This window comes from Macaca fascicularis, chromosome 11, assembly GCF_037993035.2.
Source record: "Macaca fascicularis isolate 582-1 chromosome 11, T2T-MFA8v1.1".
NCBI lineage: Eukaryota > Metazoa > Chordata > Mammalia > Primates > Cercopithecidae > Macaca > Macaca fascicularis.
In genome coordinates, this window is record NC_088385.1 from 132,083,960 (window position 1) to 132,111,011 (window position 27,052).

The 27,052-nt window shown below is 49.8% G+C and overlaps 1 protein-coding gene, 5 non-coding genes and 1 pseudogene across 10 annotated transcripts in view; 2 read left to right on the forward strand and 5 right to left on the reverse strand.

The window, feature by feature from the left end:
* Positions 1 to 3,786: 3,786 nt before the first annotated feature.
* On the reverse strand, positions 3,787 to 3,858 carry TRNAA-UGC (transfer RNA alanine (anticodon UGC)). The gene has a single exon. It is a non-coding gene; the product is annotated as a tRNA-Ala (tRNA).
* Positions 3,859 to 8,669: 4,811 nt separating this feature from the next.
* TRNAD-GUC (transfer RNA aspartic acid (anticodon GUC)) lies at positions 8,670 to 8,741 on the reverse strand. The gene has a single exon. It is a non-coding gene; the product is annotated as a tRNA-Asp (tRNA).
* Positions 8,742 to 9,354: 613 nt separating this feature from the next.
* Positions 9,355 to 9,427, reverse strand: TRNAF-GAA (transfer RNA phenylalanine (anticodon GAA)). Its single transcript has one exon. It is a non-coding gene; the product is annotated as a tRNA-Phe (tRNA).
* A 4,470-nt stretch (positions 9,428 to 13,897) lies between these two features.
* Positions 13,898 to 13,969, reverse strand: TRNAD-GUC (transfer RNA aspartic acid (anticodon GUC)). Its single transcript has one exon. It is a non-coding gene; the product is annotated as a tRNA-Asp (tRNA).
* Positions 13,970 to 14,215: 246 nt separating this feature from the next.
* TRNAA-UGC (transfer RNA alanine (anticodon UGC)) lies at positions 14,216 to 14,287 on the forward strand. The gene has a single exon. It is a non-coding gene; the product is annotated as a tRNA-Ala (tRNA).
* A 3,372-nt stretch (positions 14,288 to 17,659) lies between these two features.
* On the forward strand, positions 17,660 to 18,916 carry LOC102125090 (histone deacetylase 1 pseudogene; annotated as a pseudogene).
* Positions 18,917 to 20,732: 1,816 nt separating this feature from the next.
* DHX37 (DEAH-box helicase 37) overlaps positions 20,733 to 27,052 on the reverse strand; it is a 45,557-nt gene continuing 39,237 nt past the window's right edge. For 3 of the 5 annotated variants that reach the window (XR_012420826.1, XM_045366208.2, XM_005572604.3), the window contains 7 exons: positions 26,225 to 26,397; positions 24,531 to 24,645; positions 24,254 to 24,391; positions 23,991 to 24,085; positions 23,834 to 23,907; positions 21,966 to 22,063; positions 20,733 to 21,769 (listed from right to left, as the gene is read on the reverse strand). Coding sequence is in view for 3 of the 5 variants with exons in the window: in XM_045366208.2 (XP_045222143.2) it covers positions 21,684 to 21,769; positions 21,966 to 22,063; positions 23,834 to 23,907; positions 23,991 to 24,085; positions 24,254 to 24,391; positions 24,531 to 24,645; positions 26,225 to 26,397 (779 nt within the window). In the remaining 2 variants the exon portion in view is untranslated. Of the gene's footprint in view, positions 21,770 to 21,965; positions 22,064 to 23,833; positions 23,908 to 23,990; positions 24,086 to 24,253; positions 24,392 to 24,530; positions 24,646 to 26,224; positions 26,398 to 26,604; positions 26,834 to 27,052 lie in introns of those variants that run through there. The other 2 variants (XR_012420827.1, XM_074008382.1) reach the window with 1 other exon arrangement.

Here is a 27,052-nt window from a genome sequence, read left to right on the forward strand (position 1 = left end):
AAAATTGTAAAATACACATAAAATTTACCATTCTTAAGTGTACATTTTTTGTAGCATGAAGTACATTCAGTGTTGTGCATCAGCCGTCACCACCATCCGTTTCTGGAACTCTTTTCATCTTGCAAAACAAATCTGTCCCCATGAAAAACTAACTCCCCATTTCTCCTCCCACCAGCCCCTGGCATCCACCATTCTACTTTGTGTCTCTATGAATTTGACTACTCATGTGACCTCATATAATAAGCTTTAAGTGTAAAATAAAATTTAGTAGTTGAAAAAGCACTTTTTTCAAAGAGTATTTCTAGGAAGCTCCAGTTCCTAACACTAGCCTTTAACAATAACAACTCCTTGAGGTATTTTTTTTCCTTGTCATGCACTAGCAGAAATATTTGGCTTTGTTTCTTTGTTTTTTGAAACAGTATCTCGCTCTGTCATGCAGTGGTGTGATCACGGCTCACTCTGCAGCCTGGACATTCAGGCTCAGGTGATCCTCCCACCTCAGCCTCCTGGGTAGGGAGGACTACAGGTATGTGGCACCACACCTAATTTTTGTTTTTTTTTTTTTTTTGTAGAGAGCAGGGTTTCGCACTTTGGGAGTCTGAGGTAGGTGGATACCTGAGGTCAGGAGTTGGAGACCAACCTGGCCAACGTGCTGAAACTCCATCTCTACTAAAAATACAAACATTATCAGGCGCAGTAGCTCACGCCTGTAGTCCCAGCTACTCTAGAGGCTGAGGCAGGAGAATCACTTGAGCCCTAGAGGCAGAGGTTGCAGTGAGTCGAGATCGTGTGCCACTGCACTCCAGCCTGGGTGACAGAGTGAGACTCCGTCTCCAAAAAATAAAATAAGAGATGGGGGTTTCACCATGTTGCCCAGGCTGGTCTTGAACTCCTGGGCTCAAGTGATCCTCCTGCCCTGGCCTCCCACAGGGCTGGGAATACAGACGTGAGCCAATGTGCCTGGCTGAAATATTTAATTATAAGGTACAAAGTAATGTCATATAAGTGGGGGTCATAGTAAGAAATAAAAATAAAAAAAATTGAAAAAAATAGGCATGGTGGCTTACACGTGTAATCCCAGCATTTTGGGAGGCCAGCGTGAGAGGGTTATTTCAGCCCAGGAGTTAAAGACCAGCCTGAGCTACATGGTGAAACCCTGTCTCTACCAAAACAAAAATTAGCCAGGCGGTGGTGCATGCCTGTAGTTCCAGCTGCTCGGGAGGATGATGTGGGAGCATCGCTTGAGCCTAGGAGTTTGAGGCTGCAGTGAGCTGTGACTGCACTACAGCACTCCAGCCTGGGCAACAGAAACAGACCCTGTCTCAAGAAAAATAAATAAATAAATAAATAAATAGATAAACAAGAAACAAAACAGAAGTGAAACTGCCTTTACCAAAGTCATAACAGAAAATTATTACAATGAAAGAGATCTGACCTCATTGACGCCATGTTGTGCCTAACCTCCACTGTCTTTGTTCATCCCTAGGTGTAGGCTGAACTGACTTTGGAGGAACTTAGTTTATAATTTAATTTTGAAACAAAGGTGATAACAGCCTTTTTCCAAAACAAGCCCCCTTCCTGCCTGGGCACGAGACTGCTTTACAGTACTAACAAATTGGTCACAAGATTAGAAATTATGGTTTAGGAGTCACGCAGCTGGAGACTGCAAGATTCTGTCCATGCCCAAATTGCTCCTGAAGATAAAACATAACTATTGTAAAAACCTAAGACCAGTGCTTAAGATATTTTGCATACTCTGCACTCATTGGGCCAACTGACACCGCCCGGATTGATAAACTGGCTCATCTGGTCTTGTGGCCCCCACCTAGGAACTGACTCAGGGCAAAGGGACAGCTTTGACTCTGTGATTTCATCTCCAATCCAACCGATCAGTACTCCCAATTTCCCGACCTCCCTACCCACCAAATTATTATTCAAAACTCCAATCCCTGAGTTTTCAGGGAGACTAATTTGAGTAATAGTAAAACTCCCGTCTCCCACACTGCCAGCTGTGTGTGAATTAAACGTTCTCTGTTATGCCAGGGCAAGGTGGCTCACGCCTGTAATCCCAGCATTTTGGGAGGCTGAGGTGGGCGGATCACAATTTCCCTGTCTTAATAAATGGGCTGTATCTAGGCAGAGGGCAAGGAGAAACCTTTGGGCAGTTACAGAAGATGTAAGTTTTGTTTTAGTCCTGATGACTTCAGAAATGATCTTCAACGTTTTTTCCCTTAAAACTTTGTTGACTTTCAGGGAGAAATAACCTTTCCTGAAGCTCATTAGAAACAAGCTGTCACCAATGCGTCACCACCTAACTGGTGAGTCAGTTCACAAGTTTCAGTTTCCTCATCTCAAAAATGAAAGCTCTAGATCTAAGATTAGACGCTTTTACCATTTAAAACATGAAGTCAAGTCAAACGAAAGAAAGGGGCTGACAGGTGAGGAATTCATTATAATTGCAAAGAACTGTACCACAGAATGCAGCAGAATCCCTTCTTTCATTCTTATTATTATTTAGAGAGATGAGACCTGGTTAAATTTTAAAAATATTATTTATGTTTATGTATTTATTTTTGCCTAAAGATCATGCATGCAAGTAAATCTTTCTTTTTTTCTGTCTTTCTTTCCTTCTTTCTTTGTTTCTTTCCTTTTCTTTTCTTTATTGAGACAGATCTCCCTTTGTTGCCCAGGCTGCTTTCAAACTCCTGGGCTCAAGCAATACTCCTGCCTCATGCCTCCCAAAGTGCTGGGATTACAGGCCTGAGCCACCATCTTTTGCTTTCAATGGTAAGATACAGAAACACAGTGGAGGTGAAAGCAACTTCATCTTGGATGCTAATCTGCCAAGATAACTTCTGATTAATGCCTCTTCCAGGAAGGCCTCTAAGATTTCTACTTTACTGTTACCATAAATTCTGCCCTTAGATCAGAACAACCTAGATCATAAATCCTGCCCTTATGCAGATTCATATAACATTCTTGCCTTTGCTTGAGGGGTTGACTTCAATTGTCCTAAATATTCCTTCCCTATGGTATAGAAGCCCTGGGTTGGGGGTTATGGCACAGTGAACTTTATATCCTCTGATGACCACCCTGAGACTATGGCTTCTGTTGGTAAGTCCCTAATAAATGTTTTTTCCTGAGAAACTGGGTTTGTCAGCCCCTTTCTTTGGCCTCTCAGCTCCCTTGACCTTTGGGGTAGGTTTGCAGGTCTCCTCACCCCGGAACACAGTGTATGAATATAAATGTAAATTGCGTGTGCATTACAGCCATGGAGACGTGTTGCTGAGGAAGCAGAGAGCAAAGCCCTGGTGGGATGCGAGTTTGTCTTTGGGTTCCTCCCATGCAAATGAGGTGGTTAGTGGCAGTGCAGAGGAGGAGTGAGATGGCAAACAGGGGGGCCCAGACCTTCCAGCAACTTACACACTTGCCCCCCCGATGGCCAGGAATGCGTCAACAGCCCTCGAGACCAGTGCAGTGCAATCACAGTGGCACAAGATGTGGTGTACACTCCCCAGATGATCTTCCTGCTCACGTTTGCTGTGGTTTCAATCATGCAGTCAGGTTTTGCCTTAACACTTTTCTGCTGATTACTCCCATCAGCCTCTTCTAACTCATGTGCATTTGAAACATTAGAGATTTCAGAATGGAAAGATCACGCCTGGTGTGAAAATCTGAGCTCCAAGTAGTGCCTGGAATCATAATACATATAATGATCACATCCATGGCAGTTTAATAATAAGGAGCTATGGACCACAATGAATAGAGAAATCAGCAAAACCGTAATGGAGATGCCGGGGATCGAACCCGGGGCCTCATGCATGCAAAGCATGCGCTCTACCACTGAGCTACATCCCCCTCCCTTTCCTATGCTTCCTTTTGGAAGTCCTTGCTATACTCTGTACTTAAAGGCGTTTTTCCTGTTTCCACGTGTTTCATTTTTATTTTTGGCTTTTATTACTGTTTTAATTGACACATAACAATTGTGCATATTTATGAAGTGTGGTGTGATGTTGTGATCTATGTACACAATTTGTAATGTTCAAGTCAGGACAATGACCACATCCATCCCTTCAAACATGTATCGTTTCTTTGTGTTGGGAGACATTAAAAATCCATGCTTCCAGCTATTTGAAAACATACAATAAGTTGTTGTATTCACCCTATAGGGACACTGGAACTTATTCTCCTATTTCGCTGTACTTTTGTATCCAGTAACCCACCTTTGGCTATTCCCACCTCCCCCACCTTCACCACCTGCGGTAACCACTATTCTACTCTCTATTTGTGAGAGCAACTATTTCAGCTTCTGCATATGAGTGAGATCATGCCGTGTTTATCTTTCTGTGCTTGGCTCATTTCACTTTATGTAATGTCCCCCAAACTTAAGCATGTTTTTGTTTTTGTTTTGTAGAGGAAAAATGCCAGGATTTCATTTTGTTTTGTATTTTTTTAAGGTCGAATAGTATTCTATTGTGTATGTACACCACATTTTCTCTATCCATGTGTCTGTTGACGGACACTTGGGTGGATTCCACATCTAGGCACTTGTGAATAAAGCTGCAATACACATGGGAGTGCAAGAGGCTTTTAGTTTTTGGTTGGTTTGTTTGTTTTGAGACAGAGTTTCGCTCTGTCGCCCGGGCTGGAGTGCAGTGGCCTGATCTCGGCTCACTGCAACGTCCACCTTGTGGGTCCAAGCGATTCTTGTGCCTTGGCCTCCCGAGTAGCTGGGACTACAGGTGTGCACCACCACACCTGCTAATTTCTGTGTTTTTAGTAGAGATGGGGGTTTCCGCATGTTGGCCAGGCTGGTCTTGAACTCCTGACCTCAGGTGATCCACTTGCCTTGGCCTCCCAGAGTGCTGGGATTACAGGCGTGAGCCACTGTGCCCAGCCAAGGTTATTTTCTACATTAAACTTTTGTGTGTTTAACTGAGTGTTAGAGTTTAGCGAAACCACAACAACAACAAGATAATTGTTTTATGTTTCCCAAGTAGGTCAGCTCTTCATAACCTTGCAAATACAATTCTAGTGGATACCGGAACCAAGGAACAAATGAAAACTGACCCGTTCTTAAATGTTCCTCTTCACAGACAAAAGAGAAGAGAAGAGAAGGAAAATTGAGTTTCTTTCCAATAAATAAGGGCATTGGCTTGATTGTACCTTCACCCAGAAACCTCTGATTTCTCATCCTTTAAAACCGTACCAACCTTCAGTGACTTTGAGGTTTGCATATCAGCTGGAAGACTTTTTTTTCCCTCCCAAAATAACTATTATGGCCGTGCCTGTAATCCCAGCACTTTGAGAGGTTGAGGTTGGCGGATCACTTGAGGTCAGGAGTTTGAGACCAGCCTGGCCAACATGGCGCGAACCCTGTCTCTACCAAAAATACAAAAACTTAGCCAGATATGGTGGCGAGCGCTTGTTGTCCCAGCTACTCGGGAGGTTAAGGCGAGAGGATTTTTGGAGCCCAGGAAGCAGTGGTTGCAGTAAGTCAAGAGCACCCCACAGCACTCCAGCCTGGGAGACAGACCGTTCTGAACATAAAAATGAGCAAACTGAAAAGAAACAGATCCACTTCCCGGAACGAGGGCTTCGGCTCGGAGGAAGGAGTCGCGTTACAATTGCCCACCGAAAAGAGACATTCTTTTTTTTTTTTGAGACTAAGTCTGTCACTCAGGCTGGAGTGCAGTGGCAGAATCTTGGCTCACTGAAGCCAGCCACCGCCTCCCGGGTTCAAGCAATTCTCCTGCCTCAGGCTCCTGAGTAGCTGGGATTACAGGAGTGCACCACTATGCCCAGCTAATTTTTGCATTTTTTAGTAGAGACGGGGTTTCACCATGTTGGTCAGGCTGGTCTTGAACTCCTGAGCTCGTGACCCGCACCGCCCGCCCACCCCCTCCTCCCACCTCCCGCCTCCCGCCTCCCGCCTCCCGCCTCCCGCCTCCCAAAATCCTGGGATTACAGGAGTGAGCCACCGTGCCCGGCCCTAAGATCCATTCTTTAACTGTGAATTTGCATCTCTCTTTTCCAGAGAGTTTCTTAAGCACACCAGAGGAGAGAAGCCACAATGTTTAGTGTCCTTCAGGTCATCACAAAGCCATTCCTTGGGAAAAGAGTGGGTGAGAAGCTAGGAGAGGGCAGGAAACTGAAGGCTATACCTTTTTCCATCAGCCTTGATATTTCTTGGCTGGAAATAGACACTTACTGTGATACGGAAAACTTGCCTCAAAAATGTCCTGCCACCTCGTTCTCCATAGTTCCCTGACCGTTGCTGGCACCTGTGACTCTTCCTCGCCAAAGGCCATGCGGAATTGTCAGAAAAGTTAGTAGACTTGGGGAAGGAAGTGCTGGATATATCAGCTGTGATTGCATCACCTAACCTCTGGGCCTCATGTGTGAAATAGAGATTTGAAGGTACCTACCTCATCTGGTGGTTGTGACAATTTAGTGAGTTACACATAAAACATGTATAATAGTGTCTGGTAGAAAGCACAGGCTCTGGGCCGGGTGCAGTGGCTCAGGTCTGTAATCCCAGTGCTTAAGGAAGCCGAGGTGGGAGGATTGCTGGAGCCCAGGCGTTCAAGACCTGCCAGGGAAACACAGTGAGACACCCCACCCCACCCCCACTCAGGAGGCTGAGGCAGGAGGATCTCTTGAGTCTGGGAGGTCAAGACTAAAGTGAGCTGAGATTGCGCCACTGCCCTCCAGCCTAGGCGACAGAGCAAGACCCTGTCTCAAAAATTAAATAAATAAATAAGGCCAGGCGCAGTGGCTCACAACTGTAATCCCTGCACTTTGGGAGGCCGAGGTGGGTGGATCACCTGAGGTCAGAAATTCGAGACCAGCCTGGCCAACATGAGGAAACCCCGTCTCTATTAAAAACACAAAAAAATAGCGGGGCATGGTGGCGCGTGCCTGTAATCCCAGCTACTCAGGAGACTGAGGCAGGAGAATCGCTTGAACACAGGAGGTGGAGGTTGCAGTAAGCCGAGGTCGCACTACTGCACTCCAGCCTGGGCAACAAGAGCAAAACTCCATCTCAAATAAATAAATAAGTAAATAGAAAGCAGGGACTGTGAAATGTGGGTCTGGCTGTTATAAACGTGTTATTATCATAGAACTCTACTGGAGGGCAGTTGCCTCTTCTATTCAGCCCGGCGTGGTGCTTTGCTGACCCGTTTTGGGGAGATGGGGGAGAGCAAGAGGGCAGTGGGGAGGTGAGGAATGGGGAGCACCGTGCAAACCATCCTCTGACCTCATTCCCCCAGCCTAAGTAGGAGCCACGGGGGAGAGACCCTGGCAGCAGAAGAGCAGGATGGCGCCATAGGTGGCATCATTTTGGACGTGGTTGAGGAGCAAGCCCACAGGTTGTATTCAGTCCGCAGGTGCCCCTGCTTCCTCTTGTGCCCACCCACCTGGCTGCCAGAGGGCACTGCTCAGAACAAATCTGAATATTTCTCTCTGCATGAAACTCTCAGAATCAAACCCATGCCTCCTGCCCTCTGTATCCCTTCAAGGTATGATGTAATCTGTCCTCTGAGGGCCGCTCTGACTTCACCTCCTGCTGCCCTCTCCTCCCTCCTTCCTCTCCTCTTCCTGCCACACCAGCCTCCTCACTGTTTCTTCCCAGCTCAGGGCCTTTGTACTTGCTGTTCGCTCTGCCTAGAATGCTATTTAGATCTTCTAATTCTTTATTTTTTGAGGTGGAGCGTCGCTCTTGTTGCCCAGGCTGGAGTGCAATGGCGCGATCTCTGCTCACTGCAACCTCTGCCTGCCAGGTTCAGGCGATTCTCCTGCCTCATCCTCCCGAGTAGCTAGGATTACAGGCATGCGCCACCACGCCCAGCTAATTTTGTATCCAGCTAATTTTGTATTTTTTGGTAGAGACGGGGTTTCTCCATGTTGGTCAGGCTGTTCTCAAACTCCCGACCTCAGGTGATCCACCCGCCTCGGCCTCCCAAAGTGCTGGGATTACAGGCGTGAGCCACCGTGCCCCGCTGCCAATTCTTCTTCCTTTTTGTTGAGACGGAGTTTTGTTCTTGTTGCCCAGGCTGGAGTGCAATGGCGTGATCTTGGCTCACCGCAACCTCCACCTCCCAGGTGCAAGCGATTCTCCTGCCTCAGCCCCCGAGTAGCTGGGATTATAGGCATGTGCCACCAAGCCCAGCTAATTTTGTATCTTTAGTCGAGATGGGGTTTCTCCGTGTGGGTCGGTCTGGTCTCGAACTCCCGACCTCAGGTGATCCGCCCACCTCGGCCTCCCAAAGTTCTGGGATTGTAGGCGTGAAACCCCTGTTTCAAAACGGTGAAACCCCATCTCTACTAAATATACAAAAATTAGCCGGGCCTGGTGGCGCGCGCCTGTAATCCCAGCTACTTGGGAGGCTGAGGAAGGCGAATCGCTTGAACCCAGGAGACAGAGGAGGAGGAGATTGCGCCACTGCACTCCAGCCTGGCGGCAGAGCGAGACTCCAACTCAGAAAAAAAAAAGAAATGGATGAACACTTCCTCATGCGAGCACTGCCTTTTTCTTGCTTTTCCGTAACCGTGTGACACACAGCAAGGCCACAGACAACCACAGAATCAGATTCCCGTTTACCTGCAGGGTTTATTCTTAGGAAGAGTGAGGAAAAATATAGAGGAACGGTAAAAACGTTACCAGCCTCCCCGTCGGGGAATCGAACCCCGGTCTCCCGCGTGACAGGCGGGGATACTCACCACTATACTAACGAGGACCGCCCATGAAAAGCTGACTTCAAGTCACTCTCTTAAAGTAAATGTAGCTTTCCCCAAACAGGTTCCAAAGAATTAAATATTTTGTATTTCCCACAAAACAACAGGTCCGACTTGACTTGATGCCATTTTAAGGCGATCGTTTCCTGCTCAGTCTTTGATTTTGCCACGAGAGTTCAGAAAGCAGACATTAAAAAACAGAAAGCAAAAATGAACAAACAGGCATCAGCAAGTGCATTTGAGACATGAAGGAGGTGGAGACGGGAAAAACTTGACCTTATTTGATTTACCCAAACGGTGAGTGGCTAACACGGTGAAACCCCATCTCTACTAAAAAATACAAAAAACTAGCCGGGCGAGGTGGCGGGCGCCTGTAGTCCCAGCTACTTGGGAGGCTGAGGCAGGAGAAAGGCGTGAACCCGGGAGGCGGAGCTTGCAGTGAGCTGAGATCCGGCCACTGCACTCCAGCCTGGGCGACGGAGCAAGACTCCGTCTCAAAAAAAAAAAAAAAATATATATATATATATATAGAAAGTAAAAGCCTTTAATTAATTGTAAAGAATGGGCTCCGTGTATGCACCTCCTTTTCCCCCCACCAGGAAGGAAAAGCTAAACTGCCGAAACCCGGGATCGAACCAGGGACCTTTAGATCTTCAGTCTAACGCTCTCCCAACTGAGCTATTTCGGCATCCGCTGTAGCTAGATTGTTCTTTTATCCTCCTGGTCGTTTCGCCGCCCCGGGTCTTTGGCACCGAAGCTGAGAAGGCAGGTTCAATAGGGACCGCTTGCGGTGGTCTTCTTGTCTGGCAAGGCCACGACCTCCGAGAAGCCTTCTCTGATTATATCTCCCGACAAGGCCCAGGACTTACTATTTATTGTTAACGTTATCATTTTCCTTGTCTGTCTCCCCAGCTAGCATGACAAACGCAAGAGGAGCAGGAACCTCGTCTACCTCCGGCACCGCTCTGTCCCTCAGTACCTAGAACAGTACCTAGAACAGTACCTAGCATGTTGTAGGGACTTGACAAATATTTGTTGACTGATTGACTGACTGAATGAATGAATGAATGCATGCATGCATGAATGAATGAATCCCACCTGGCTCAGAGCTCGGGTTTCTCAAGCCCCCTTCTTTGCGCAAAGGAAAAAGGTCATCCCCTGGGTGCAACTCCGCAAGCAGCGCGAGGCGTGGCAGGAATGTTGACCCCGCCAGGGCCTGCGGGAGGACGCTTCGGCCGGAAAGCAGCTCCCTGCAAGCTCCGCCTCCCGGGTTCACGCCATTCTCCTGCCTCAGCCTCCCGAGTAGCTGGGACTACCGGCGCCCGCCACCACGCCTGGCTAGTTTTTTGTATTTTTAGTAGAGACGGGGTTTCACCGTGTTAGACCAGGATGGTCTCGATCTCCTGACCTCGTGATCTGCCCGCCTCGGCCTCCCAAAGTGCTGGGATTACAGGCGTGAGCCACCGCGCCCGGCCTTTATTTATTTACTTAAAATCCATGACTTCATTTTGATTCTGACAACTTTCACATCATGGGTTGAAAGTAGTAACTTGCGTTTTACTTTCGTTTATTTAAATACTTCTAAGGGCCAATCTTTTCTGTAAGTTTTATTAATGAATCATTTTTCCTCTTCTGTAAATTCATTACCTGTTGATTGTGATCTATTGATATTTTTGGATTTTTCTTAGTGATTTAAAAAATTATTTCTATAATAAAGATATTAGGCTGGGCGAGGTGGTGGCTCACACCTGTAATCCTAGCACTTTGGGAGGCTAAGGCAGAGGGATTGCTTGAGCTCAGGAGTTTAAGACCACCCTGGCTCCTCCTAGATGATTGAAAGGACACAACATAATGGATATGCTGTAGTTGATAAAGAGACATTTAAAAAAGTAAAATCAGGAAGATTACCAAATAGTTGGTCTGCTCAAGCTTGCAAGTTACTCGCACGTAGTTAGGCCCTAAAATATTTACAGAACCAGGTAGGAACCATCTATACTGACTCTAAATATGCCTTCAGGGTGTCTCATACATTTGGAAAATTTTAGGCTGAGCGAGAACTAATTAACAGCAAAGGTAAGGAACTTGCTCATGAAACACTAGTTGTTGATGTTCTTAATAATCTTCAGTTACCGGAAGAAATAGCCATTGTCCATGTTCCAGGACATCAACCTAATTTTTATTTTAAAAGCCAAGGAAACGGCCGGGCTCGGTGGCTCACGCCTGTAATCCCAGCACTTTGGGAGGCCGAGGCGGGCGCATCACGAGGTCAGGAGATCGAGACCATCCTGGCTAACCCGGTGAAACCCCGTCTCTACTAAAAAAAATATAAAAAACTAGCCAGGCGAGGTGGCGGGCGCCTGTAGTCCCAGCTACTCGGGAGGCTGAGCCAGGAGAATGGCGAGAACCCGGGAGGCGGAGCTTGCAGTGAGTCGAGATCACGCCAGTGCACTCCAGCCTGGGCAACAGAGCGATACTCCGTTTCAAAAAAAAAAAAAGAAAGAAACTTAACAGAATGCAGTGAGGTCAGGAGGTCAGGCACTTCCAAGAGCGGACCTGTCAGTCAGCCCTTATTCATCCAGGAGGTCAGGCACTTCCAAGAGCGGACCTGTCAGTCAGCCCTTATTCATCCCGGAGTGGGTGTATGGTGGTATTGTGAGAACCTTTACTGGACACTCTGCCAAATAATTGGAGTGGTACTTGTGCTCTAGTTCAGTTAGCTATCCCTTTTACCCTGGCATTTCATGAACCAGAAACAAAACAAAACAAAACAAAACAAACAAGCACGACATCGTAAAACAAGAGAAGCCTCTCTTAGGCTCTCTTAGGTCCTTTGACCCCCATGTTTATTTAAATACAACTGACATTCCACGAGGTATACCAGATAAATTCAAAGCTAGAAATCAGATAGCTGTGAGGTTCAAATCCCTTCTCCCACAAATAACAATTAATAAGAATGTGTATTGCATAAACTATATTTATTACTATCAACAGCAATTTATTAACTATACTTAAAGATGCTATTAAAGGAATAGCAGAACAGTTACGATCCACTAGTAAAATGGTCTAGGAAAATAAAATGACTTTAAATACAGTATTAACTGAGAAAGGTGGTGCTTGTGTTATAATTAAAACCCAATGTTGTGTACAACCTTCATCCCAGATAACACTACTCCTAACGGAAGTATAACCAGAACCTTATAAGGTCTCACTGCTTTATCTAAAGAGCTAACTAGAAATTCTAGAATTAATAACCCTATTTCAAATTGGCTAGGAGGATGGTTTGGTCAATGGAAGGAAACTATGACCTCAATTCTCACTTCTATTACTACTGTATTAGGTATACTTCTCCTTCTCAGATGTTATATTATACCATGCCTCCGGAAGCTAATGACAAAATTAATAATGACAGTTCTTACCAAAACTACTAAAACCTATGTTAACTCTCCCCCACCTTATTCTAACAGACTTCTCCTCTTAAAAGCTCAAGTAGAACAATTAAGCCAAAACATACTAAAACAGTTTAAAAAGGAAACATCATAAAAATTAAAAGGGAAGGAATTGTAGAAAGCAAAAGTTCCTGCCGGGCGCGGTGGCTCACGCCTGTAATCCCAGCACTTTGGGAGGCCGAGGCGGGCGGATCACAAGGTCAGGAGATCGAGACCACGGTGAAACCCCGTCTCTACTAAAAATACAAAAAATTAGCCGGGCGCGGTTGTGGGCGCCTATAGTCCCAGCTACTCGGGAGGCTGAGCCAGGAGAATGGCGTGAACCCGGGAGGCGGAGCTTGCAGTGAGCCGAGATCGCGCCACTGCACTCCAGCCTGGGCGACAGAGCGAGACTCCGTCTCAAAAAAAAAAAAAAAAAAAAAAGTTCCTCTTCAAAGCTTCCCCTTTGAATCATAAATGTTACTGATATCTTTTCTCAAAACTAACTTTCTTCAAGTTTCTTATTTTATAGTAATAACTATCTGTTAAGCCTTAGGTAGCAAATGTAACAGAATAAGCCCACTCTGACTTTAGTATCCATGTTAAACATGCTCACAGGCACGTAGTACATTCTATGTCCTTGTACCTTTGTCAAAATATTCGTGCTGGACGTGCCCAGGCATGTCCCAGCTTGCAGCCTACACTTCTCCCTTGTTTAGGAATATTATTACTTTTCTAAGTCCTTTCTAAGCAACATCCTTTTTTCCTTTGTTCCTCACTGCCTTTATGTATTTTAAAAAGTTTTGAACTGTTAGCTAATCGGGTTTTAGTTTAAATTGTGAGGTCTGCCTCCAGTCAGCGAAGTCAAAACACAGCAATAGGGACCTCATGCATAAGGAATAAATATTCTTATGTCTCTTTTACTTTGTGTATGCTCGTGGCAGAATTGCTGACGGGCACCACCCTTTCTGCAGAAAGTAAAAGTCGCCTTGCTGAGGACACTTTTTGTCTAATTTGTAATTCTTATCTGAGACATCGGGGAATAAGCATTTATTTTCAAAAGTAGTTGTATCTGACTTTTAAAAATTCTATGTATCATTCTGATAAAAATCGAATAAGAGAGAAAAACAAGAAGGGAGAAAAAAATAGAATTCCAAAAGTCCAGAAAGGTACAGAAATGGAAGGTCAAAGAGTTACTCCCATCCACCACCCGAGTCCTTCTCCCCAAAGGCCCCCTATGTCTACAGTTGATTGTGACTGATGAGACTTTGGGCGGGCCACGGAGCCTCTGTCTGTGCTTGTATTTCATCAGTCTGATGTGGAGAAAACGGCACGTTGGTAGGATGCTTGAGGATGTAATGCGTGAACACTAAAGCGCTTACCAATACTGCCCCGCACATGTTAAGAACTGTATATTGTTGGCGGCTGCTGCTGCTGCTGTTGTTACCATGACGCCAATCAGAAACATGAAAATACTCACACATTTGTGCGCATATCTATAATTTTTGACATAAAAATGAACCTATTGTGCCCACTGCTGAGCACCCCCTTTTTTCTTCCCCCCACCTCTCCTTGGAAGGCAATGAATCCTCGAAAGGGCCCTAATTCACAGTGTTGCGGGCACACCTGCGACGTGCACATCCTCGTATACCTATTCAGTATATTTTTGAACAATGCAAAGCATTGCCAGCAAGGTTTCCCCTTCTGTATTTCAAAAGGTCGATTCTGGTAGCCTCCCCGTCGGGGAATCGAACCCCGGTCTCCCGCGTGACAGGCGGGGATACTCACCACTATACTAACGAGGACAAGCCATACGCAATTTTCTGCAACTCAGTCTCTAAGACTGTAGCCTTCTCCCGCTGTCGTTCCTACCCTTTGCGGGTCATCCGGGCTCGGCGCCGGGCGCCCTGGCCTCCGAGCTTTCCCAGAGCGGGCAGAGGCCCCTTTGAGTGGCTGGAGGCACTGTACGTTCGGAAGCTGAGACACCTGAACTAGCAAAGGGAAGGGCACTCTCTGTATCACCATTCCCAGAAAAGCAACTTGCGAGGCAAGGGGATGTAGCTCAGTGGTAGAGCGCATGCTTTGCATGTATGAGGCCCCGGGTTCAATCCCCGGCATCTCCAGGGTTTTCTTTCTACCTTTTTCCTGCAAATTACAGTCACACAGAAAGGAAGACTGGAAAAGAGGACCCAGGGAGCCCCATCAACCTGCCTGCGAAGAAAGCTTTGCGCCAGCGTACATCCCTGCCCGCAATCACAAATTCCTTGGGCCCCTCCACCAGAGATCCGCGTTCAGTAGGTCGGCCATGGGGCCGGCAATATGCCATTTGAAACGAACACTCCCAGTTATTTGTTTCATCAAACAGATAGAAAAGCACTGGATTCCTTAGAAAGGTTCTGCAATTGACCATTCATTAACTCCTGGGGGCCTCATGTCAGGTTCTGTGCACGCGTCGACACCTACTGTGTGCCGGGTAAAGTGTACGTTCCCTGGTATCCCTGGATAAGACAGGCCAGGCAAGCTTTCTCAGCCTTCTTGGACTTTATAGTCTAGTCCCGGAGACTTAACAATAAGCAAGTAGCGATACGTTTTATGAAGACAGAATAACGATGAGATGGAAACTCAGGGGTGCATGAGTGGGGGCTGCTTTAGATTAGCTGCCAGGGGAGTCCCCTGCAGAAACAATGCGTGTAGCGGAGGAAACAGCAGGTGCCCAGGCCCTGAGGCTGGAGAAAGGGCGCTCTGTGTTGAAGGGGCAGGAGGAAAGCCCCGCCCCAGAGCTTAGTGAATGAGGATGAACTTTACCTTCGAAGACACTGGGAGGCCTGACGCAGGGTAACAGACCAGATTTAGGTTTGAAAAGGCTCCCTCTGGCTGCCATGCGGAGAATACACCCTGGGCGTGGGTGGATGTGGGGAGACAGGGAAGGAGGTGCAGCCACCGCCCGGAGAGCTGATGGGTACTTCCTCCAGAGGTGCGGCAGAGTAGGTGGGAGCATTATGGAGTTCATGACAAATTCTGGACGTGGTTGCATAGTATTTCCTAACGCAGGGGTAGCATGCTTTATTACCATTCCTCCTAGCGGTCCGGGTAATTTTGTTTCCTCTCACTGAAGTGTTGTAGTCAGTCATCTGGTACATGCACTTTCCTTGCCTTCTGGCGCCGGTATCTCGATGGGACAGATTTCTACAGGGAGCAATGCAGGGTCAAAGGGCATGGATACTTTTCAAAACGTGCTTCTTTCTCTGTCGCCCAGGCTGGAATGCAGTGTTGCGATCATAGTTCACTGCAGCCTCCAAATCCTGGGCTCAAGTGATCCTCCCACCTCAGCCTCCCAGCAGCTGAGACTACAGGTATACTTGACCACCTCCAGCAAACATTTTTCTTTTCTTTCTTTCTTTCTTTTTCTTTTTCTTTCTTTTTTTTTTTTTTTTGTAGAGACAGGGGTGTCGCTATATTGTACAGGCTGGTCTGGAAATCCTGGCCTTAAGTGATTCTCTCACCTCAGCCTTCTAAAGTGCTGGGATTACAGGCGTAAACCACCATGCCTAGTTTATTTTAAATATTGCTAGATTTTGGGCCAGGCATGGTGGCTCATGCCTGTAATCCCAGCACTTTGGAAGGGCCAGGTGCACACATCACCTGAGGTCAGGAGTTTGAGACCAGCCTAGCCAACATGGTGAAACTTCATCTCTACTAAAAATACAAAAAATTAGCTGGGTGTGGTGGCACACACTTGTAGTCCCAGCTACTCGGGAGGCTGAGGCAGGAGAATCACTTGAACTTGGGAGGCAGAGGTTGCAGTGAGCAGATATCGCACCACTACATTCCAGCCTGGGCAACAGAGCAAGACTCCGTCTCAGAAAAAAAAATAATAATAAATAAATATTGCTGGATTTTTTCTAAGGGCTGTGGCAACTTACATATTCTCTAACAATGTGTGAAGGTGCTCTTTTCCTTATATTTTCAGCACTGGCTATGGCCATGATTCTTAATTTTTCCAAATCTGTTGGGTAAGAAGTAGAACTGAATTATTTCTTTGCTTTTTTCCTGCCCACTTTCTAGGGTGTGCGCATGTTTTCAGGTATCTACCAGCCATGCAGATGCAGTTTTGTCTCAAAATAAATAAATAAATAAAAGCTAAATGACATTGGCCAGGCAATGGTGCTCTTGTTTTTTTTGTGTTTTTTTTTTTTTTTTTTAAATCCTAGGTATATACTCAAGAGAATGGAAAATATGCATCCACACAAAAACCTGTATATAAATGTTCACAGCAGCTCTATTCACAATAGCCAAAAGATGGAAACAAATAAAAATGTGGTCTATCCATACACTGGGGTATTATCCAGCCATAGGAAGGAATGAAATACTTCAGGAGCTCAAGACCAGCCTGGGCAACATAGCAAGAGCTGGCTGTACTGAAAATTGTAGCCCAGTATGGTGGAGTGTGCCTGTAGTCCCAGCTATTTGGGAGGTAGAAGGATTACTTGAACCCAGGAGATGGAGGCTGCAGTGAACTAGGATTGCACCACTGCACTCCAGCCTGAATGACAGAGTAAGATCCTTTCAAAAAAACAACCAACAAACCAGGCGCGGTGGCTCACCCCTGTAATCCCAGCACTTTGGGAGGCGGAGGCGGGTGGATCACAAGGACAAGAGATCAAGACCATCCTGGCCAACATCGTGAAACCCCATCTCTACTTAAAATATAAAAATTAGCTGGGTGTGGTGGCACGTGCCTGTAGTCCCGGCTACTCAGGAGGCTGAAGCAAGAGAATCGCTTGAACCCGGGAGGCGGAGGTTGCAGTGAGCCAAGGTTGCCCCAATGCAGTCCAGCCTGGTAACAGAGCGAGACTCTGTCTCAAAAAAACAAACAAGGAGCGGAGCAGCGGGCAGGAGGGCGGATGGACCGACTGACGTTAGGGATGGCAGGCGAGCAAGATGGCACAGATGCAGGGCACCTGGAGGAAAGTCTGTTACTATTTTTTTTTTTTTTTTGAGACGGAGTCTCGCGCTGTCGCCCAGGCTGGAGTGCAGTGGCCGGATCTCAGCTCACTGCAAGCTCCGCCTCCCGGGTTCCCGCCATTCTCCTGCCTCAGCCTCCCGAGTAGCTGGGACTACAGGCGCCCGCCACCTCGCCCGGCTAGTTTTTTGTATTTTTTAGTAGAGACGGGGTTTCACCGTGTTAGCCAGGATGGTCTCGATCTCCTGACCTCGTGATCCGCCCGTCTCGGCCTCCCAAAGTGCTGGGATTACAGGCTTGAGCCACCGTGCCCGGCCAAGTCTGTTACTATTACGACGGGGATGTTGGAAATTACTGCTACGGACAAGCCACCCAGTGAAGCCTCACCGAATCCGCATGACTCATAATTTGCTGCTCAACTATGGTCTCTACCGAAAAATGGGAATCCATCGCCCTCACAAAGCCAATGCTGAGGAGATGACATGCAGTCACAGCAATGACTACATTAAATTCTTGCACTCCACCCGTCCAGATAACATGTCGGAGTACAGCAAGCAGATGCAGAGATTCAACATTGGTGAGGACTGTCTGGTATTCGATGGCCTGTTTGAGTTCTGTCAGTTGTCTACTGGTGGTTCTGTGGCAAGTGCTGTGAAACTTAATAAGCAGCAGACGGACATTGCTGTGAGTTGGGCTAGGGGCCTGCACCATGCAAAGAAGTCTGAGGCATCTGGCTTCTGTGACGTCAATGATGTCGTCTTGGCCATCCTGGAACTGCTAAAGTATCACCAGAGGGTGCTGTGTATTGACATTGATATTCACCATGGCGACGGTGTGGAAGAGGCCTTCTATACCACAGACCGGGTCATGACTGTGTCCTTTCATAAGTATGGAGAGTACTTCCCAGGAACTGGGGACCTATGGGATATCGGGGCTGGCAAAGGCAAGTATTATGCTGTTAACTACCTGCTCCGAGACGGGATTGAGGACGAGTCCTGTGAGATCATTTTCAAGCCGGTCATGTCCAAAGTAATGGAGATGTTCCAGCCTAGTGGGGTGGCCTTACAGTGTGGCTCAGACTCCCTATCTGGGGATCGGTTAGGTTGCTTCAGTCTAACCATCAAAGGGCACGCCAAGTGTGTGGAACTTGTCAAGAGCTTTAACCTGCCTATGCTGATGCTGGGAGGTGGTGGTTACACCATTTATAATGTTGCCCGGTGCTGGACATACGAGACAGCTGTGGCCCTGGATACGGAGATCCCTAATGAGCTTCCGTACGACGACTACTTTGAATACTTTGGACCAGATTTCAAGCTCCACATCAGTCCTTCCAATATGACTAACCAGAGCACCAATGAGTACCCGGAGAAGATCAAACAGTGACTGTTTGAGAACCTTAGAGTGCTGCCGCATGCACCCGAGGTCCAAATGCAGGCGATTCCTGAGGACAAAATCCCTGAGGAGAGCGGCGACGAGGACGAAGAAGACCCTGAGCAGCGCATCTCGATCTGCTCCTCTGACAAACGAACTGCCTGTGAGGAAGAGTTCTCCGATTCTGAAGAGGAGGGAGGGGGGGCCGCAAGAACTCTTCCAACTTCAAAAAAGCCAAGAGAGTCAAAACAGAGGATGAAAAAGAGAAAGACCCAGAGGAGAAGAAAGAAGTCACAGAAGAGGAGAAAACCAAGGAGGAGAAGCCAAAAGCCAAAGGGGTCAAGGAGGAGGTCAAGTTGGCCTGAACAGACCTCTCCAGCTCTGGCTTCCTGCCGAGTCCCTCACCTTTCTCCCCCAACCCGTCAGAGTTTATATTTTCTTTCTTTCTTTTTTTTTTTTGAGACGGAGTCTCGCTCTGTGGCCCAGGCTGGAGTGCCGTGGCCGGATCTCAGCTCACCGCAAGCTCCACCTCCCGAGTTTACGCCATTCTCCTGCCTCAGCCTCCCGAGTAGCTGGGACTACAGGTGCCCGCCACCTCGCCCGGCTAGCTTTTTGTATTTTTTTAGTAGAGACGGGGTTTCACCGGGTTAGCCAGGATGGTCTCGATCTCCTGACCTCGTGATCTGCCCGTCTCGGCCTCCCAAAGTGCTGGGATTACAGGCTTGAGCCACCACGTCCGGCCTTCTTCCCCAGTTCTTAACTTTGAACCATAAAGGGTGCCAGGTCTGGGTGAAAGGGATACTTTTATGCAACCATAAGACAAAATCCTGAAATGCCAAGTGCCCGCTTAATAGCTTTGGAAAGGTGCCCTTATTGAACATTCTAGAAGGGGTAGCTGGGTCTTCAAGGATTTCTTGTTCTTTCCAGGCTCCTAAGGTAACATCAGCCTGTTTTCATACCTTCCCACTGGCCTCAAGTGAGCCAAGAAACGCTGCCGGCCCGGTCTTCTCCTAATTCTGCAGGTGGAGGTGCTAGTCTAGTTTCCTTTTTGAGATACGATTTTCATTTTTGTGAGCCTCTTTGTAATAAAATGGTACATTTCTAAAAAAAAACAAAAACAAAAAAACAACAACAAAAAAAGCAACAAGAGATAAATGTCCAGAAAGCGCAAATCCAGAGACAGAAAGTGAATTCGTGGGGCCTGGAGCTGGGGGAACTGGGAGAAATGGGGCAGACTGCTGATGGGTACGGGGTATATTTTTAGGGCTAGAAAAATGCTCTGGAATCAGGTCATGGTAATGGTTGCACAACTGTGATATACTAAAAGCAACTGTATACCTTCAAATGGTGAATTTTATGGTATGTTAATTACACAACTTTTTTTTTTTTTTTTTTTTTTTTTGGAGACGGAGTCTTGCTCTGTCGCCCAGGCTGGGGTGCAGTGGCCGGATCTCAGCTCACTGCAAGCTCCACCTCCTGGGTTTACGCCATTCTCCTGCCTCAGCCTCCTGAGTAGCTGGGACTACAGGCGCCCGCCACCTCGCCCGGCTAGTTTTTTGTATTTTTTAGTAGAGATGGGGTTTCACCGTGTTAGCCAGGATGGTCTCGATCTCCTGACCTCGTGATCCACCCGTCTCGGCCTCCCAAAGTGCTGGGATTACAGGCTTGAGCCACCGCGCCCGGCTACATAACATTTTTTAAAAAGCATCACCTAATTACAACTGTGGACGCTTGGCTGTGGAGTGCGATGAGGAGGCAGGGACGTCCCTAAGGAGGCTGCCCCGGCACCTGAGACAGCGGCGGGAATGATGGCTTCCGCTTTCATCTCAGAATTGCCAGCCCATATGCAGTGGGATTTCAGGAAAGCTGGAGGTCAGTACTTTTGAGTGGGAAACAGCTCAATTCTACATGTTAGTGAGGAATTCAGGTCTTCCTCAATCACTGGGTGGGTTAAGCAAACGTGTCTGCAGGGCCCTGGCTCACGGCCCTGCCTTGGGCTCCTGGGGAGGAACCTGGAGCGAGAAGGGCCGGGCTGCCATCTTGGCTATGGGGCAGGTGGGGAGAGGGAGCTGCTCGGGCTTCGAGAGCAGCCAGGGAGGTAAGTAAACCCAGCGAGGAGAGGCCTCCCTAGAGCAGATGGCAGTACTGGGAAGGCAGGTCGGCCACCAGGCCGCGTCCCGCGACAGCACACTCGCCACCTGGGTGTCCTTCCCCAAGCGTATTCCACAAAATAATCTGGGTGCAAGGAACATTTTATTCCATAACTGTCTCCACCAAAGCCGCAGAAGCAAAGCCAGGAGCGGAATCCATCCTGCGAGCGCTGGGCTCTGGGGAGACGTCCGGGCCCTCACCATGGAGGACAGAAGGGCAGGGGCCTCCCGACTCCTTGGTCCTGTCTGGGGTGCTCCTGTCTCTCTTGCTGGGGGACCTACCCCTCCCACCTCGGCCACAGAAGAACAAGGGAGACAAACTGAGGGTTCTGCAGTCCCCATTCAAGGCCGGCAGAATAGTCCTGTGGCCCCAGCCTAGCTAGGCCCATCCTCTGCGGCATGGCAACGGTGACCAAGCACGGCCAAGGTCAGCTCCGCTCCCTGCCGTCTGAGAGCTGACCACAGGCAGACGAGATGCTCGCTCCCCGCAGCCGTAACACAGGAAAGGTGCTGGCGTCCACCCTCCCAAGAAGGCGTGGAGCCTGGGGGCCCCGAGCCGGGCCCCTCAAGGTCAACGCACAGCTCGGTGGCTCACCTAACATCTGGGACGGCTGTGAGGCCAGGGCTGGGCGGACCTCCCTGACTCTAGAGGGAAGAATTGCAGAAAGGATGAGCCCTCCACGTGCCTCCTTGGCCTTCTGGTAGGGCAGCGGGGAAGGGACTGCAGAGACCTCCGGCCCTGCTGCTCCACGGCAGACTAATGTAGTCCAAAGAGCACACTGAACAGAACAGCGTCCAGCACGTGAGATGAAATCATCATCCACCATGTAATAATCAGTTCAAAAAGTCACCCCCAGGCCAGACGGCACGGGCAGCAGCACGCTTCATACAGTATCGAGTTCTCATGGACGAGGTTCCCAGGGCTTGACCTGCTTCCCGAGAGCAGGCCATGAAGCCCACGCCAGGCAGTCATGGTCGCAGGGTGACAGGCTGCTGCCAGCCCTCCAGTCTTCGGCCCTCCAGCCAGGTGTCTGGTCAGTGGTCAGTTGTAGGGGGCCAGGCTTTCTCGATATCGGGGTGCATGGCCTGTGGAAGCCACTCACAGTACTCGGCCAGCAGGTCTGCAGGGGAGGGAAGGAGGATAGTGTCAGGGTGACCCTGGGCCCAGGGACTCTCCTGAGGTGGCAGGAAGCTGGCCAGCAGCCATGGGGCCAGATCCTTCTGCCAAGCCAGGGCTGACTGTGCACAAAGCACAAAGCCCCTGCTTCGGTGACCCCATCCTGTCCACTCCCATCCCCTGGCCCTGGTCAAACTCACATTTGGGGTTTTTCTTCCAAGCGGCCAGCAAGGCTTCACGGCAGTCAGCCTTCTCTGCAACCAGGGCTCGCAGGAGGCTCTCCGTCCGGGGCTGCAGCCTGTGGGGCAGGGATGCAGGTTGGTGGCAGGCAGCCAGGGCACAGACCAGCTGCTGCTGGGGGCCTGAAAACAGGGCAGGCATCACCACCCTACCGGCCCCACCCCGCAGGGTAAAGAGCTGGCTGGGCATGGTGACATGCACCTGTAGCCCCAGTTACTCGGGAAGCTGAAGTAGGAGGATCCCTTGAGCCCGGGAGTTGGAGGCTGCAGTGAGCCATGATTATACCACTGCACTCCAGCCTGGGTGACAGAGCAAGACCTTGTCTCAAAAACAAACAAATTGGCTGGGCGTGGTGGCTCACGCCTGTAATCCCAGCACTTTGGGAGGCTGAGGCAGGTGGATCACCTGAGGCCAGGAGTTCGAGACCAGCTTGGCTAACATGGTGAAACCCTATCTCTACTAAAAATCCAAAAATATTTGCCGGGCATGGTGGCGGGTGCCTGTAATCCCAGCTACTCAGGAGGCTGAGGCAGGAGAATCACTTGAACCCGGGAGGCAGAGGCTGCAGTGAGCCGAGATTGTGCCATTGTACTCTAGCCTGGGCAACAAGAACAAAACTCTGTCTCAAACAAACAAGCAAACAAAACTCAAAAGCAAAAAAACCAAAATTCTCTAGACAGGCCTTCTAAAAAATAAATAATAATAATAAAATAAAAGAGAAAGCAAAGGGTCCCCTTCCCCTAATCATCCTGGGACAGAAGGCTCTAGATCCCACCTCCTCCCATCCACCCTGGCTGCCTCTGGCCCACATTCCTTGCCCACCAAGGCTGCTCCGTGCATGCAACTTGTCTCATCTGGAACCTTCCTCCAGATTTGTGCCCTGCTCCGGCCCTGCCTCCTCTGAATCTGCCCAGTGAGGCTTTCCTCGACCAGCCCAGTCGCACAACACCCCAAGCCCATTGAGGCCTCACTCATGTCCTGCTCTGTCCCTCTGGGGCCGAGCGACGGCACTGTAGGACAGAGACCGTGTCTGTATCCCAGCCCCGAGAACATGCCTGGGACAGGGCCGCACTGGAAAACGTGAGCTGGGTGACTGACGCTGCTCCTGACAGCCCAGCAGCAGGTGCTGTGCAACACACCCCATCTTGAGTCCCTGGCACCTGCCTGCACCTCCTGCCTGCCTCCAGTGCTCTAAGCCCCTGCACCACAGGCTCCGCCAGTCCCAGGAAGGGGGAGGTGTCTGTGGGTCTGGACCACAGGCAGGAGGAGAGCAGGAGGAGGTGGAGGGCAAGGGTGAGCCCTGAAGCAGAGGTGGTGGGCGGGATGGGGCAGGGGTCTGCTCAGCTGGAAGTCCCTAGGGCCAGGATGCCTCTCACTGACACCGGGCAACTCTCAGGAAGCAGCCCAGTGTCTCCCCTACCCCAGATTCATGCCCACCAAGAACATCAGCGTGTGACCTTATATGGAAAGAGGGTCATTGCAAATGTCATGAGTTAAGGAGAGGTCACCCTGGAGTAGGGTGGACCCTGAATCCAATGACTGGTGTCCTTATAAGGAGAGAGCACAGGGAGGGAGACTAGAGACACACAGAGAGACGGCCACATGAAGATGGAGGCAGAGACTGCCGTGATGTGGCCACAAGCCCAGGAGGCCAGCAGAGGCAAGAGGGACCCTCCCCGAAAGCCGATGCACAGAGCGTGGCCCTGCAGCCTTCAGACCTGAGCACACGCTTCGGATCTTTTAAGCCTCCCCGTGTGTGGTGCTCTGTCCCAGCAGCCCTGGGGAGGTCATTCAGGCCTCCACCCCTCCTGCCCACTGCAAGCAGTACCTGGCCCACGTCTTCAGCATGGTGCTGGGGCTGGACAGCAGACAGCTCTGGTATGAGGCCAGCTTGCGGAAGACCTGATGAGAGACCACAGGAAGGGGTGAGGCTGCTGCTGCCCACGGTACCTGAGATGAGGGCCTGGAGCCGCTGTGCCACCTACCTGTCCTTCCAGCAGGAACCGGGCAAAGTGCTTGTAGCGGTCAATGCCCTCTGGAAAATCCACCTCGATGGCGGGGAGCGGCCAGCCCACGCGATCTGGAGGGCAGGAGTCAGTGAGCCAGGACCCTCTTGTAGCTGACCGCCTGAGTCCCATCCCTCCCCCACCCAAGACACACACAGCCAGGGGCAGGGGACAGGGCCATGCGTCCGAGAAGCCCACGGCTGTGGGAGGCTCAGGTTGCCTGGGACACTGCCCCAACTCACAGAACACGCTGGCTCGGTGACACAGCACCCGCCCCCGCTCGGGGCAGTAGGTAGGGGCTGGCTCCTCCAGGGGCTTGTCAAACTGGCAGTAAGAGGGAAGCAGGGCCGGGATCCACTGGACCTCCACGCTAGAGACGCCTGGGGGCCGGGGGAGGAAGCTGGGGTTACAGCGGCGCCCTCTGTGGGAGGGGCTCCCATGCCTCTGCCCCAGGGTCCCAGCCACACCCCCATCACAGCCACCATCGGGGGACAAGGGGCTGTCCCCAGGCCTCAGCACCTTTCATGTACATCTTGGTGGTCTCCATGATTTCCTGGTAGACCACAAACTCGGGGAGCTCTTTGAAAAGGACGGAGCTGGGGTGGATGAAGACAGGGTCGTCGAGGAGAGGGGTCTGCAGAGAATGGAGGTGATGTGGTCAGTAAGGAACCCAAGCCCAGGGTCTCTGCATACTCTCAACCCAGGAGACTCTGAATATCCACTCCAGCCACAAAAGTGGGAGAGTGTTCCATCTGCCAGGAAACGCGGCCCATCTGCACACCGGAGTCTGATCTAGCCATGAAAAGGAAGGAAGTGCCAGGTGCGGTGGCTCATGCCTATAATCTAACACTCTGGGAGGCCAAAGCAGGTGGATCATCTGAGGTCAAGAGTTCGAGACCAGCCTGGCTGGTTTCACCATGTTGATGAAACCCTATTTCTACTAAAAATACAAAAAATTAGCTGGGTGTGGTGGCGCACACCTGTAATCCCAGCTACTCGGGAGGCTGAGGTAGGAGAATTGCTTGAACCTGGGAGGTGGAGGTTGCAGTGAGCCAAGATCATGCCATTGCACTCCCAGCTTGGGCAACAAGAGCAAAACTCCATCTCAGAAAATAGAAAAAAAAAAGGAAGCACCCACGCCCGCCATGGCATGGATGGGGCTTGAAAGCATCACACTAAGTGAAAGAGGCCAGACACGGAAAGCCATGTATGTTAAGATTCCACTCATGCCACATGTCCAGTACAGGCAGATCCACCGACGGAAAGCAGGATCATGAAAACGGTGGTGAAGGGGAACTGGGGACTCATAGCTTACAGGTGTGGGGTTTCTTTGTTGGGTAATAAAAATGTTCTAAAGTTAACTATGCTAATGGTTGCAAAACTCTGTGAAAATACTAAAAACCACTGAATTGAACACTTTAAATGGGTTTAAATGCAGGCCAGATGCAGTGGGTCACATCTGTAATCCCAACAGTTTGGCAGCCCAAGGTGGAAGGATTGCTAGAGGCCAGGAGTTCAAGACCAGCCTGGGTAACACTGCCTGTAAGCCCAGCATTTTGGGAGGCTGAGGCAGGCAGATCATTTGAGGCCAGGAGTTTGAGACCAGCCTGGCCAAAATGATGAAACCCCTTCTCTAGTAAAAACACAAAAATTAGCTGGCTGTGGTGGCACGTGCCTGTAATCCCAGCTACTTGGGAGGCTGAGGCAGGAAAATGGCTGGAACCCAGGAGATGGAGGTTGCAGTGAGCTGAGTTCGCGCCACTACATTCTAATCTGGGCAACAGAGTGAGGCTCTGTCTCAAAAAACAAAACAACAACAACAAAATTAGTCCCAACTACTCAGGAGGCTGAGGCAAGAACGTTGTTTGTGCCTGGGAATTTGAGGCTCCAGTGAGCTATGATTGTGCCACTGCACTCTATACTGGGCAGCAGAGCGAGACCCCGTTTCTAAGAAAAACAGAAAACCCAAAAAGAGTTTAAATGCTGTGTGAATTCTATCTCCATTAAACTGTTATTAAAAAAAAAAGTTGGGAGTGAGAAACTAACCAAGGAAGATGTGATTCTACTGCAAGCCCCACTTGTTCCTCGGTGGGGACCCACAACTGAGGGGGACAGGCCTCCCCAAGACCCCGAGGACCCAGCCTGCCTGCCCCTCGCCAGGTGCCCCGACCGTGCCCCAAGCTACCCTGGCAGGGAGACGGTGGGGGCCCCACCTTGTAGGCATTCCTCCACTTGTCCTCCAGCAGCTCCTCGCTCTGGACCCTGCGGGCCAGGTGGTCCCCCAGGCCGGCCGTCACGATCTGTCGCAGGTAGGTTACCTGGCTCTCGGTGGGCGGCTGCATCTTGGGATCCACGAAGAGCTCAGCCTCTGGGCACACGGCATTGACTGAGGGGAGATCCAAGAGTGAGGATGGTGGTTGCGAGGCCTGGGGCCAGCTCTGCCCTGACCTCCTAGAAAGTCCCAACCATGTTCAGTGCTTTAGCCTCAGCCACTCCCCAGAGGCCACCGGCAGGACCCAAAGCCCCCAGCAGGCAGGACTGCAGCCGCCCCCCAGCCCCTCCTTCTCCCTTGGGACAAAGCCTCATATCCTGCCTGGTCAGCAGAGCATTCTGCTAGGAGACGGCCCTCCCCCAACACCCAGGTGGCCTCAGACTCAGTTCTGGTCCATGATGTGAAGAAGGAAGTTGCGGCTGGAATTCCTGGGAACGTTCAATACAGGAAAAGGACAGCCGGCGGGTGCCCTGGCCTTGTCCTTCCCTTCTCCTGCCCGGAAGGCAGGGGCGACCAAGCCTCCAACTACCTCCTCAGCCCATGAGGTGACCTTAGGATGGAAGGCACAGAGAATGGCAGGAGGATGGCAGCAGAGAAATGCCCTGGGCTGCTGACTCAGTGGCTTCTCTTCCTTGCAACAATAAAGGTCTAATGTCACCAAGCCACTGTAACCAGTGCTATCTAGAGGCTGACTGCAATTCTGAGCTGCTGCACCTGGAATGGGGCTGTTCTGGAAAGCCACAGCCAGAGGGACACAGAGCACAGTGAC